We start from the raw sequence: 14,800 nt of genomic DNA, 5'->3' as shown, positions 1-14,800 counted from the left end.
CCTGCTGCACCCTGGACGTGCCTCCAGACCCTACGTGGACTGGGAAGGTGGCTATGCTGAGATGCGGGGCCTTCAGGGCTGGATTAAGGGTTGCCACAGGAGTCTGCAGAACATCCAGCCCCTCTCCTCCATGCATGCTGCCTCTGCCATGCCACAATGCAGCTCAATGGCACTTACCACATGTGGCCTCTGAGCTCTGACTACAGCCTCCACAATCCAAAGTCAGCTGAACCTGTTGTTTATAACTTACCCAGTCTCTGGGATTCTGTTTGAGCAGCAGAAATGGACTAAGACCGCTCATTTGTCTTCTGCTTCTAAAGTCCAGCATTTTTGTTCCCCAACACATTAAATGTAAGAGGAAATGGGAGGCAATCACTTCATGACCATAATGCTAAATTAAATTTCACTTTCTGTCAATTTTCTCTTCGGGCCCCAAACTCTTCCTTGGGCTGCCATTTTTAGCCTTAGACTGACCACAAGAAACCTTTTTTCAGCCTCTCACATGCACACTGACACCATCCTGCCCCCAGAAGCACAAACACTAACCTGTGTGCAGTGTGATCTGCTACTCACCTTGTTGGAAGATAGAGACCTGTGCTAAAGCTGCCGAATATCTGCACCTGAAAGGAAGCAGGGCTCTCTTAAAACAGGCACCACAATTCAAGAAGGCAGACTTCCCAAAGGCCTTGCTGTACTCTTGGGTAAAAAGCAAAGCCACCTTGGACATTAAGGAGGGTGGATAAGTGAAAATCCTGCAACCAACAAGAAAATTCCCTGTGTCTTTGTATTAAAAACAAATGTTTTTAGAATTTAATATTAATTTAATAGTATGGGCCTCGCTACAAAAAGAAAAAAAAAATTACATATATCAGGACTTTCCATATATATGAGGACTTTCCAAAAGCCAGTTTCAAACCTTCCAATAATTTCTCAAAGTCATAGCTACAGTACCAGGCAGGGCGCTGTCCTAGGGCACTGAAGCTTAAAGCCAAAACTGTACGTGCCTTTAAAAGCGCTGCTGCCCTGGCCCACTGAGCACGTGGGCCACTCAGCAGCAGGGCGCTGAGCAGCCCAGATGGTCCCCTTCCCTCTCAGGTCAGGTCACTGGTGGGCAAGGCTGACAGAACAGGACGAAGCCTGAGGGGACTCAGCAACCTGGGCATGGGCACAAGCCCTCCCATCACCCATGATCCTTCTTCAACAAACACCTGTGCATTCGTGGGAACGCGACAGGTGAGGAAAGACTTGCAGGTCATGTGCCTGCAGGTTGGCGGGCAGCAGCTGGGCTGGGGAAGGGGATAAGCCCTCCAACCTCGAGGGGAATTGAAGACAAGAACAATCATAGCCTAAAAACACAATCCCTCGGGCCAGTGGTCCTCTGTGCATGCCCAGTGAGCTGCGGAGCAGAGGGCTGGCGCTGCGGCAGGAGCAAGTGGGGCGTGCACCCAGAGCGCAGACACACCCTCCCTGGGGTGGCCTGGAGGGCCACCTGGCCGTGAGCAAGCCTGGCCTGTGCGCACCAGCTGACAGGCACAGCTGCGTGGACCTGAAATGCCACGGGACACTGCGATACCCACATCAGCCGTCGGCCAGAGGTCTTTGACCACAGTTTCGATCCGCTTCACCACCTCCCTTCTCATGGCCGCTTCTTCAGGACAAGGTGACATGAAGTTATAAAAGTCAATTATTTCCTCATGAAGTCTGGCAGATAAAAGAGAAGACACAGTAGAGTTACAACTGCACTCGAACACTTCGCACTCGTTACGCCAGAATGACATGAACACATATTTCTGGTCACTTAAAACCCAGTTTCTTTCCTCTCCTGAAAATGTACAATGAAATGAAACTCCGGTGGATGAAAGTACACAGTATGATTCAGTGCCGCAGTTTAACACAAGGGAATTTCATCAATTCCAAATATCAATACATTTCCAATTGGAGACATTTAAAAAAATATTTTAATAACTTTACATTAAGAAAATGAAAGAACTACATCCACAAAAAGTGAAAGAGGCTTCAGACATATGCCATGCAGCACAGAGGTAACCAAAGGTGGAACCCAGCCCCAGGCCGCATCAGCACCTCCCTAGGTGCCTCACACTGCGGACATCGGACATCGATGGCCTGAGAGGACGTGTGTCCCTGGGAGCCCGGGAGCCCGTTTGCCAGAGCTCCCGCTGACACTCTGCTGAGTCGTGGCTATGTCACCTCCCCATCACAGAGCAGCAGACCCTGGAGGCAGCAAGCAACCGACTGCTCACAGCCAGTGTCCGCTCCTCAGGCTCCAGTGAGGAGGAGACAACCCGACAGGAGCAGCCAGCTCCAAAGCAGAGAGTCCACCGCGTGAAGTGAGATCCGAGGGCCACCTCCACAGTGGACTTTAAGGAGCCCGCTCCGTGGCTGATGGCACCTGCCCGCACTGCCATCCTTTCAGCTTTAGGGATTAATTAGAGAAGGGGAGGCAACACAATCCAGTCTGAGGACTTGGAGCACATCAAACCCACCTGCTTCTGCTTGATTAACAAAGCAAATAGTAAAAAACAAAAACAAATGTAGTCAGCTCAATGGCTAGAAAAACGTTCTGCACAGAGCAGGGAATCGTTTTTGACAGAACCTATTAAGCAAAGCCGAAAAGGCGAGTGACTGACGTCCCCTTGTTTCATAGTCTGCTGCTTGTTCAAGGTTAATTTCAACTGTCTCTCACCTGAGTATCCCCATCCCTGAAAGACACCTTTGAAGGCATCAAAGACCCCAAAGGAGGCTTAAAGGCTGCTCAGGCCTTCTCCATGAGGAGGAGAGTAAATGCTGGAGGCCCTCCTCACTGCACTCACTCAGGCCATCCTGAGACTTTATTTCACTTAACTAAAAAAAAGAAAAGAAAGGAAAGAAACCCTCACCCCAAGCACATTCCCAATGCAAAGTCACATTCTGAATAAATCCAGAAAAGTAAAACTCTGACCACATCAAACCCTTTTCCACACTGCCAGCCCTCTCTCTAGTGGGGCTGCCGAGCACCAACCACAGCGCAGGCACTTTCTTCCTTCTCCACGGCACGTGCCACACAAGCAGTGCACCTCAAGTCCCCGGCATCACAGGACAGCTAGCCATCAGCAGGCCGACATCCGCACCTGGGGCTAAGGCACCTGCCTGTCAGCAAGGTGTCCGGCTGGGTGCCTGCACCTTCAGTCACTGTCCCTGCAGAGCTGAGAGGGGGCAGCCCTGGGCACGACCACCACCCACAGTCACATCTCTCCCGCCCCTCACCGTCCCATGCCGAGGACCACAGCACTACGGGAATCTAGAGGCAGGCGAGTGAAGACAAAGGTGCAGAATAATGAAATAACCAGCCCGAGTCCCGCGTGCTAGAGCTCTAGCCCCGCCCCAGGGATCAGGACAGCCAGCAACAGGGCACCCCAACAGACCAGCACACCACCCAGGTCTCCCCCTGCAGGGCAGAGGTGCTGCCGACCTGCTCTCAAGTCGTGTCTGAAATCATAACAATGTGAAGCAGGATCCGCATGCGGCCCAGGCCTCCTGGGCGCAGTCCCCACCCTCCAGCCCATCCCTGACACTCTAGAGTGAAGCCCGCAAGGTGACTGACACCTGCTGCCCTCCACAGCAGACACCACACAATCGATGTCACACTGGGTGTGAAACAGATGTCTGCTCCCTTGCTGGGGACCAAGAGCAGGTGGCCTAACAGTTGTGCAACAGCAAGACCACAGCTTGTCCACATGCCCACTGGAACAGAGGCCGCCTGACTTCAAAGACGTGTCCTACCAATAAGATATGACACTCACGCCTGTTTGAAATCTGTAATAAATGAGGCCTAGACATTAGCAACTGCCATAACAAGTGTTAGGTAGAGTCAAGATTATTTGTTTTACATTCTCAGAAGAGAAAGGACACCACTGGTGGCCAGCCCATGGCACCTGCAGGATGAGGGAGCTGGATAAGAGGACTCTGGCAAGCTCCCACTGGCCCTTCCTTCAGGGGAACTGGGACACCAAAGACTGGGGAGTAGGACTTCTGCTGACAGCCATGGACAGAGAAGGGCTTGGAAAGTCCAGCCACCATCTCTGTCAGTTTCGGGCAGACCTAAGGAGCTCCCATGCTGCCTCAGGTGCCAGTTCTTTGTAGAACTCTGGAAGGGGGATGGGTGGAGACCCAGCAGCAAGGCGGACACTGGCAAAGAAGAGAAGCAGCACAGAATAGGAGCAATCTGGCAAAACCTGCAGGAGGGCTCGAGTCCCTCTGCCCACGAGGCCAGACCCTTCCCCAGGCCCCTGCTTCCTTGCAACCCACCAGCTGACAGGCTGCTCCATCTGACTGGGGGAGGCAACCTGCAGCAGGTGCCCAGAACAGTGCCTGCTTGCAGCAAGTAATTGAGCATGTGTGTGGAATGCGCCAACCAGGTTCTCACAGTGCCCTGTCACTGCTTAGAACAAATTAACCTGATGGGGGTGGCATTTCATCCCTCCTCAGGACAACCTGACTTGTTAACAGATAACATTTACATAGCCAAGAATCCTTTTATAAAATGTGAACAGTATTAAATAAAATATATGGCATTACCCAGGCACAGAGGCACACTCATGTAATCCCAGCATTTGGGAGGTTGAGGCAGAAGGATCACAAGTTCAAGGCCTGCCTCCGCAACTTAGTGAGTCCCTATCTCAAAATAAAAATAAATAAAGGCCTGGGGATGCAGCTCAGTGGCAGAGTGCTCCTGGTTTTAATCCCCAGAATCACAAAATAAAATGTTTGGAATTATTTCATTCATACTAACATTACCAGCAGCTTTTAGGAAACTACACACAAGGGTGTGACACCATGCTGCCCCTCGGTATCTGTCAGGGCCTGGCTGCAGAACCCAGGACACCAAAGCCCACGGAGGCCCAAGTGGCTTATATATATGGCATGGGGTCTGATTGCTCCCCACACACATCCTCCCAGGTGCAAACAGTACCTCATACAATGCCACACCAAGACCATTAGACTGGAATCATGTCTGTCCACGCTCAGCAGACACAGTCTTCTGAATGCTCTCCATCTGCAGTTGGGGGACCCCAGAGATGTGGAACGCAGAGCCAGCACATCCACAGTGAGGTGCCACCACCAGTCAACACGTGCACTTTTACCAGGCCACGCCTCCCAACAGCAGACACACCCACGCATTCGACTCTCAAAGGCCGTCCACAGAACTACGTCAATGAGAAGTTTAAATCATTCCTGGGGCAATTCACTGCTTCCTGCCATTTATTAAAACCCCAGGGAATTTCAGTGATGTAACATCAGCATGAACACCACACCAGGCCTCCCATCTGCAGACGGTTCAGGCATCGAGGTCTCCTGGAGTTCCACTCAGGTCAGCTCACTGGCGCTCAGTCTCCGAATCCAGGACATTTCTATGCTGGGACCATCACAGATATAAACCCCACCAAGAGGGGTCACAGGGGTGAACCTCACAGTTAGCAAGAAAGGATGGTGATCCAGGAGGGCCCTGCTGGCTCCAGGTCTGCAGCCAGGCTGCTCCTAGGGAGGAGCTGTATGTGACAGACAGCAGTGCCAGGAAGAGGGCCCAAGGCTGACCGCCTCCTCTGCAGCCTCAGCTGGCCAGCTGGGCTGGTGGAGTCCTGAGAGGATTTCCTCAGTCCACCCAGGCTGGGGCCTGCCTTTCCTCTTTCAAGTCATGGAGTACTGACCTGTGGTTGGGGCTCCAGAAATGGGGGCACCCAGGCAACCCTGAGAAAGACGGCCAGGTGTGGAGTGAGGCAGGTGGGGCAAGAAGGTGCTCTGGAGCACTGGTGTCTACGCCCTTAACCTCATCTCCACACACCGTAGCTGCTGGCGAGGGACCTGGAAAGGTTGTCCCACACAGATGCCTTCTCAGCAGGCGCCGAGCTGCAGACTAGCTGCAGATGCTGCAGGGCAGAACACATGGGCCACAGCACTCGCCAGCAGCAGAGCTGTGCTGCTTCGCAGTGGGCTGGGCTTCCCAGTGTGGGTCTTCTGTTGTGTAGAAAAGGACACTGCAGCAGGGTCCTATGAGGCGGCAAGACTCGGGTGGCTCCTTCTGGAGAAGCAAATCCTGAGCACCGGTGACCAGGTGAACTTGGAGATGCCTCTGCAGGAAGCTCGCACCAATACCTCACAGTGGAGCAAGCACAGTGATTCACAGTTTGGTTATTTTAAGATGGACGGAAATAGTGAGGCCAGAGGTTTGGGTGAATTTTAGCTTTAATCATGAAACTAGTAGAGAACAATACAAAGCATTATTTTCTAGTGTACTTTTCAGGTAAAAATTGAAAACCAAACCAACAAAAAAGATAGCTCTAATTTACAGTCACTTCCTTAAGGGTCCAAATCCATTCAAAAGGTAATGACTGACTTCTGACAATTTTAATAAGTTTCACAAATTTCTGCTTCTAGTATCCAAAAGTAAGATCAACAGCCTCTGGCATCTCTGTGTCAGAAGCACTCTCACTGTACATACTCAGGAAGCCCAAATCACTGAGCTATTTTAAGACAAAGGAAGGACCACAGAGAACCAAACTGAATCACTTCACAGCTAATACAGCTATTGACAAAAACAGAGGACCATCCCGGGGGGATGATCTTCACCTGCAGAGGCTGAGCTACTGGGATTTAGTGGTTCCCAACTCTGCAGATCTGAATCAAAGCCAAGGAAGACTGGTTGGTTCTGCCATAAATGCCAGGTGAGGGGAATGGCAGGGCAGCGCCCCCACCGAGGGGAGAGCACATCCCGCCCTGAGCTAAGTAGGCTCACGCCCAACTTGCAGGCCCTGTGCCTCTGACCCCCACCCCACCAAGCACAATGTTCAGGCTGTGCAAAGGTGACTTCTCCACGTTCAACCCAATAAAGACAGGCTGGCAGCTGCACCAGCAATGGGCCGGAGCAGAGCCCAAAGCCCCAAGGCCAGGACAACTGAGTCAAATGGCTATGGAAGCAATGGGGCAGAAGGAGCACCCCAAACGATGAGCGGAGTGTCCTGCAGTGGGGTGCACACGTGGCTCTGCCCACTTGGGACAGCTCCTATTGATTCTGCATCCAATGGGTTTTTCTAAGCAAGCCATTGGTCAAAGGTCAGTTTTCACTCAACATTTCCTTAAGGGAAAGCAAAGGCCAGAAAGAATGGGTGCACCATCCTCAGTGTGGCCACAAGACATTCCGACTTTAAACCCAACGGCAGGAGCAGCTGCGCTCTGAAGGTCGGTGCTTCAGCTTCCTGGCCGAGTCCCCAGCACTCTTGGGTTCGCAATTCTGCGGCTCTTCACCTGCCTTGGTTCACAAATAACACCCCCTGTGACTCTCGAGAATTCCAGGTCGGGGGTGGGGGGGTGGGGGGGTGGTTTTATGAATTGTACTTGACCTCAATTCCCAGTCCTTTCTATTATGATGTAAAATGCAACAGAAAATGCTGGAAACTGTTGTCAGGGTTACTTTATTTCCTCTCCCCACTCCTCAACTCTCCCTTCAAAAGCCTTCTCAGAAATCGGAGCTCCTCCACTTCAACTCCACAAGGTTTGCTGCCTGCATTTTTTGGCAGAAAACAATGGCTCAGTAAAAATCTGAGGCCCTAACTCCAGCAGTTTTATAGATGTTATAACATGCTTTGATGCAATCAGAGTAAAACGACACCTCAGACTCCGCTCTGTTGCACGGACAGGGTCTGGAAAGCACAGGTTGCTAAGCAAAGGCCAACTCCCAGCACCCACCAGGGAATGACTGAATTGCTTCTACTAATCGGAGGGGTGATGATCCTCTTCAAAGCTTCCCTTTACTGATACAATTAATGAGTCATTAGAAAGCATTTTTACTTATTTTTAACTATGTTACAAGGCAACTAGTATTCACACAAATGAATAAACTTTGAAGCAGCCTCTGAACATGATCTTTTTTTTTTTTAAATCTAGGCTCAAATGAGAAGAAATAGACTGGAACTTTAACTGAGAACCATGGGTGTTTCTAGGGCACCCCCACTGCTGTCAGAGCCTGCCCCAGCTCCTCCCCACAGAGCAGGGACTCTGCACACAGCTCTCAATGAAGCTGCAAGTGTTTTCAAACGTGAACCAAGAGCAGGCAAAGCCAGGGAGAATCTGTGGCAGGAGAGTGCTGACAGGCAGGCACCCAGAGGCACAGCCCTGGAGAGCAGCAGGCGCAGGGGCGGGACTGGGAGGTGTGCCTGTCCATGCACATGCTCCCTGGGGCAGCTAAGGCCCACTCAGGTTAGAGGTTAGAAAGGTCTAGGTCAACTAGTTCACGCCAATTCGCCAAGACGGAGGATCTGCTGCTCTGAAGTCAATGTGGGACTCTGGTCCACGCAAACTCAGCTTCCAGTGAAAAGGAGCCTTCTCTCTCCTTCCCTTCCACGTTTCCTCTTGGGTCAGTCACATGGACCCTGCAGCAGGTGGACATACAAGGCCTTTCATAGCCTAGCCTGAGGTGAGCAGAGATGCCTTTGTTCCAGGTGGGAGACAACAATCTTCTCCCCTAGCGGAGCAAAACCAACCACACTGCAAATTCCAACAAAGGCCCTGAGGGAGGGCCACTCAGGGAGACAGAACCACAACAGGCCTCTCTCCTCCCCTCAGAACAGAGGAAATCTTGGGTACCAGAAGCTTATAGTAGTGAGCCATGGCAGAATTCACTGTGGGAGTCCACACACTGCCGCAGCCCTGTGTCAGTGAAGAAGACTCCTGTGAAGACGGGCCCTACAGAGAACTCTGCTGAGGCCAGACCAAGACAAAGCCAGCCCAGCATTCCACCAACCCCGGATACCCACAGTCCACTGTTAAGGACCATGACCAGCCCTTTATCACAAGCCTGAGAAACACTTTAAGCCTCAGGCACTGCTGTGGCAAACCCACCCACCTTGCTTACCACAGCCTCAACCCTCTGAGAGCAAAAACTCCCTTGGGTGCTTGAGGGGCTCGGTCTCCTAACACTGCTGTCTGTGAGAATTCACAGCTGAGGACCTGCAGAGCTGCAAGAGTTGGCAGCCAAGGGAGCAGCTGGGGCTCAAGGAGAGGCCACGAGGGGTTTTCCCTGAGCATCGTCTTCTGGCTCCTTCCCTGGCTGGAGCCACAGCCACAACTACTGACCACTGCAGGTCACTCTGGAGCTGTTCCGAAGGAACCATCTCCACTGGGAGACTGCAGGGGGCCTGGAAGTCATGATCCTCAAGCCCAGCTGACCAGCTCAAGCAGCAAGATCATTTTTCAAATGGAAACAGTTTTATTTCCTGTTATCCTTCCAGATATCCTTACTCTGGATGAAAGATAAGTGAGGGTCACTGTTTGGAGCAAAAAAATGTGCAGTAAGAGGCAGGAATCCACAACAGCAGTGTTTGGGACACGACACCACAGCCCCCTTATCAGTACGTTCCCTAGATTTTCCCAACAGTTCCCGAAGCAGACGATGCTGTCTCCATTTTACAGGTGAAAAAACTAGGTAAGGACTCATTAGACAGGTAGTGAACTGGCCCAAGACCAACAGACAGGACTTGAGGGCAGAAGGGGGGAGAGCGGACTTCAACTCGAACCCTTATCCAACCCGGTCCCTGCCCAGGAAGTGACCTGACACAGAAACAAGAGGTCACTGTGGTACTCTGACCAATAGGGAAAAGTATAAAGATAATGCTCCAGTTATACCAATGTACCATTATACAATATTTTTTAATTGTGTAAAAGAGCTTCTCCATGACAGAAGAAACACTGGTCAAAACGCTGGTTCAAAATTAGGTTTTAACAAATACAAAGTGATACATTCATTACATAATTAAAGCAACATTGAAAATAATGGAAACAAACATGCTCTAATGTTAATATAGCATGGGAGGTCTTTCCATCTTCTAAGGTCTTCTTCAACTTCTTCAGTGTTCTGTAGTTTTCATTGTAGAGATCTTTCACCTCTTTTGTTAGATTGATTCCCAAGTATTTTTTTTTTTTTTTTTTTGAGGCTACTCTGAATGGGGTAGTTTTCCCTATTTCTCTTTCAGTGGATTCATTACTGATGTATAGGAATGCATTTGATTTATAGGTTTTGATTTTATATCCTGCTACTTTGCTAAATTCTTTATTAGTCCTAGTTTTGGTGGAATTTTTTGAATCTTCTAAATATAGAATCATGTCATTGGCAAAACTAATAGTTTCAGTTCTTCTTTACCTATTTGTATACCTTCAATTTCCTTCTTCTAATAGCTCATCAAGAATCAAATGGGATGGACTCAAACTAAAAAGTTTCTTCTCAGCAAAAGAAACAATGTGAACAGAGAGTCTACAGATTGGGAGAAAATCTTTACAACATGCACCTCAGATAAAGCATTTATCTCTAGAATTAAAAAAAAAAAAAACTATCAAAATAACAAATAACCCAATCAATAAATGGGTTAAGGAACTGAACAAACACTTCACAGAAGACGGTATACAATCGATCAACAAATACATGAAAAATTATTCAACATCTCTAGCAATTAAGAGAAATGCAAATCAAAACTACTCTAAGATTTCATCACACTCCAATCAGAATGGCAATTATCAAGAATACAAACAACAGTAAATGTTGGTGAGGATGTGGGGGAAAAGGTACACTCACTCACTGCTGCTGGGAATGCAAAATGGTGCAACCATTATGGAAAGCAGCATGAAGATTCCTCAGAAAACTTGGAATGGAACCACCATTTGACCCAGTTAACCCACTCCTTGGTTAATACCCAAAGGACTTAAAATCAGCATACTACAGTGACGCAGCCACATCAGTGTTTATAGCAGCTCAATTCGCAATAACTAAACTATGGAACTAACCTAAGTGCCCTTCAACAGATGAATGGATAAAGAAAATGTGATACACACACACACACACACACACACACACACACACACAGAGGAATATTACTCAGCTTTAAAGAAGAATGAAATTATGGAATTTGCTGGTAAATGGATGGAATTGGAGAATATTGTGCTAAGCAAAATAAGCCAAGCCCCAAAAAACCAAAGGCCAAATGTTTTCTCTGATATGCAGAAGCTAATTCACAATACAGAGGTGGGGCTAGAGAAGAACAGAGTTACTTGATATTAGGTAGAGGCGAGTGAAAGGAGGGGAAGGGGTATGGGGTAAGAAGGATAGTAGAGTGAAACAGACATCATTACCTCATGTACATGTATGACTGCATGAATGATGTGATCCTACAACATGTTCAATCAGAAAAATGAGAAATTATACTCCATTTATATATGATTTATCAAAGTGTATAAATGCATTCTACTGTCATGTACAACTAATTAGAACAAATTTAAAATTAAAAAAATAATAATAGCAAAATTATGGATGCTACTTTATGTTCCAAATTTTTCTCAGTGAGTCTATTATTGCTTTTACAGCAACCAGAACAAGTACTACTACTTCAGCTTTAATAATCCACACTCACCTACTGCAAAGGTCAAAACAGACACCGCCTCAAGACACCAGTGTTGGAAGTCACCTGAGAAGGCAGCACCCATCCCACTCCATCCACAAATCCAGGGCCCCAGAAAGCTACCCCATAATCCCAGGAAACATGTGCCAATGTGGAAGCTGAGTACCAGGACAACTGTGTGCCAAGGGAGCACCCGCCCCAGCAGGAGCCACCAGGTTCCTGTCCCAGCCAGCTCTCACCTCCAAAGGCACCGCATCTGGACCGTGCAGACAGGATTCCAAGACGGCATTCAACCCACAGCAGAGAAATGCTAACATTCACTAGCAATGATATCACACTAAAATTCTTCCAAGCTGTTGTCTGCCCCTCTGCCCAGGCCCTCACTGTATGATACACGTCACTGAGTGTGACCCTGATAACCACCACAGTCATCCATTCTGCATGCTAACCGGCCTCAGCCACACCGCTGATGTGGGACCCGGGCAGGGGCAGCAGCACCTGCCTTCCCCAGCACTCAACCTCCTAGGGCCCCACCAAATGACAAAGAAAAAGGGCAACCAGGCAGGTTTGACAGTTACCATCACTTGCAGATAGAAAGAAGGAACCAAGGACAGAAAACAAGAGAAAAGAACCCATCGGACCCAAAGGCTTGCATCAATCCTAAAGCACAGAAGGCCGAGAAGGTTTGCTCACTGCCAACCTACCGTGTTGCAGGCCCTGCCCTGAGCGCGAGTGGAGCGGGAGCTAGAAAGCAGGAGGCCAGGCCCTGCTCTTCCCAGTGTCTACAGGAGGGGAGACACACCAATAATCAAGACAAACCCAAAAGATGCATGTGGAAATTCAGCAGGGTGACCCACAGCCGTGAGCAAGGCTACTTCAGGATGACTGGTCGGGGGCAGCCTCCCAAGAGCTGGTGTTGAGGCCGGGCAGGAAGGAAAAGCAGTCAGACAAGTGCAGCAGGACAAGGCTCCCAAGGTGAGGCCAAAGGGAGAGGGCGCAGCACAGCCTGCAGCAGGACAGACTTATGCCTGAGCTAACATCACAGATCAGACTGAGCACCTATCCCTGGGGTGCTGGCCACGAGGCAGTCAAGAAAGCCACGACACTAAGAGAAGTGAGCCATCAGTAAGTCAAAATTATTCAGGGCTCACAGTCCAGGCCTCCTGAAGGCAGCCCACCCACCCACCTACCCGCGCCAACCTCTGCTCTCCACTCAGCACCAGCAGGCCCAGAAAGACAGTCAGAGACATGGCAGGACTTTCAGGCCTGCAGCCTGGGCAGGAAGAAGTTCCAGGTAAGGTGGAGAGGCTCCCTAAGAAAGTTCATGGCACATCGGGGTAAAGACAGGAGACCACACTGAAATGTGCCTTAAGCAGGAGGAGCCACAAGTGGAAGGGAGGGAGCAGGCCAGGGGTCAGAGTCCCACACAGTAAAATCCAGGACCCATGCAGGGAGAAACAGCCTTGAGAACGAGGAAGAAACCAGTACTGTGCCTGGTGCCACAGCAAGACCGGGGCCAGGGGTGGGCTCAGCCAGCTAGAAAGGAGGGGCAGAGGAGAGGCCACAGGAAGCTACTGCAGCCCAGTTACACAGGACACGGCAAGCAGTCCGGCAAGTGACCAGCAGCCATCCAGGCTTTCCCACCCAGATGGTGACACCAGCAACAGGGCAGCAGAACTCCAGGAGGCCTACCTTCCTACACCAAGGCGCTGTCCAGCAGCATCTGAGGCAGCCTGCACTCCCCAGAGAACCACGTGCAGATGGAGGTGTTTTCCAGACACCAGCCATCAGTCCCCACCACAAGTGCAAGCCAGAAACGAGGGCAGCAATGCATGCTCAGGGGCAGAGGCCATTCAACTGGCAGTGCAGGTACAGTGGGCTTCGGAATGCAGTCGCATCAGCTCTTCCCAAAAACCCTGGCCACTCAACACACACACTCAACACACACTGGCAGTGGCTCCTATGTGCAGAGGGAGCAAAGAAGCACATGGCAGGGCCTCAGGACAAGGACAAAATGCCAGGGTCACAGAGGAGCAACACACATCACAGCTGGGGACACTGTGACACCTCACAGGGAAACAAGGCCCTGCAAAGCTGCAGCACCAGCCTTGTGAACCATGAACTAGTAGAACTTGGAAACCTCTAGGAACCCTGGAAAGTTCTGCAGGCGAGCACCATGTCTGTAACACAGGACCACGGCACTCCAACTGCTAATGTGGCTTCCTACAGACCGGGAAGCAGGATCATTCACGGCCTGGACTGCCCGGGGTCAGCGTGCACCCCAACCTTCCAGCCACCCTCTGTGCCTGGGTCCCTTCACAGGGAACAGGGGCATGCTGGTGTACCACATGGCACTGCTATGGGGACTTAGTGAATCTACACAAATGAAGTTCTCAAAGAACAACTTGGTACTCAGGGCAATAAATGTGAGTGAGGATAACCACAGGACAAAACACAAATGCTTAAAAACTGGCAATGTGGAAATAAAAATGCAAATGAAGAGGTGAATTACAAAGGGTTGATTCCTGCAAACCAGAGCGGCAAGCAAATCAGTGTGTCATGAAAATAACTTTTTTGCATTTTGCCACTTAAGACTGCCATGTTTTATGTTCTAAGCCTCAGCAATACCTCTTAGAAACTATAAGTTCTAACTGAAGTTGTACATCTCTCACTTTTAAGCAAAATTAATCATCCACCAAATTTTAAATAAAGATAAAATGATTTTAACGAAAAATTTTCTGCTTATCAGTCCATGGATTGATAGACACATAAGGTGAGAAAGAGGCATCTACAATTAATCACCTAATTGTACTTTGGTTATTTCTGGGTGGTGAGACTGAGTGACTTTAAAGCTTCTACTTTAAAAAAAAAAAAAAATCAATTTTATAAAAACAATGTTATAAATGAAAAGTTGTGCTCCATTTGTGTACAATGAATTGAAATGCATTCTGCTGTCATGAATAACCAATTAGAATAAAAATTTTAAAAATTAAGTAAAATAGATTGCCCATCCAGCAGGCAGCTGGACATTATCTGTAATAAAAAACAAAATGATTTAAAAAGAAAAAACAATGTTATTATTTATAAATCGGCATAAAGCACTCAGAAATAATCTCTAAAATGATTAGCAACATAAGAGACACAGTGTCAAACAGCAGTGTTGTCACCAGCCTTGTAGAGCAGCCACTCTCACCAGCAGGAGACAGGGCCAGGCCCTCCTGTGTGATCTGTTGTACAAACTATTCTCAGACTTCTTTTGGGGAAATCAAAGCACTAGCTGTCTGCCTCCCAGAGACCTGATTCCTTCGGAGCTCGGCTAGGTGGAGCCTTGTGAGAATCTGCAAACCCTCCTTAGATGCCAG

At 49.2% G+C, this 14,800-nt stretch overlaps 1 protein-coding gene across 1 annotated transcript in view; it reads right to left on the bottom strand.

Moving 5' to 3' along the window:
* The window catches only part of Tent4a (terminal nucleotidyltransferase 4A), a 41,938-nt gene that overhangs the window by 16,623 nt on the left and 10,515 nt on the right, over window positions 1-14,800 (bottom strand). The window contains 2 exon segments of the mRNA XM_047555456.1: window positions 574-620; window positions 1,578-1,701. Coding sequence (XP_047411412.1) covers window positions 574-620; window positions 1,578-1,701 — 171 coding nt within the window.

The sequence above is a fragment of the Sciurus carolinensis genome, chromosome 6, assembly GCF_902686445.1.
Source record: "Sciurus carolinensis chromosome 6, mSciCar1.2, whole genome shotgun sequence".
Lineage (NCBI taxonomy): Eukaryota > Metazoa > Chordata > Mammalia > Rodentia > Sciuridae > Sciurus > Sciurus carolinensis.
Note: the sequence above shows the minus strand (reverse complement) of the source record. Positions and strands in the feature narration are given on the sequence as shown.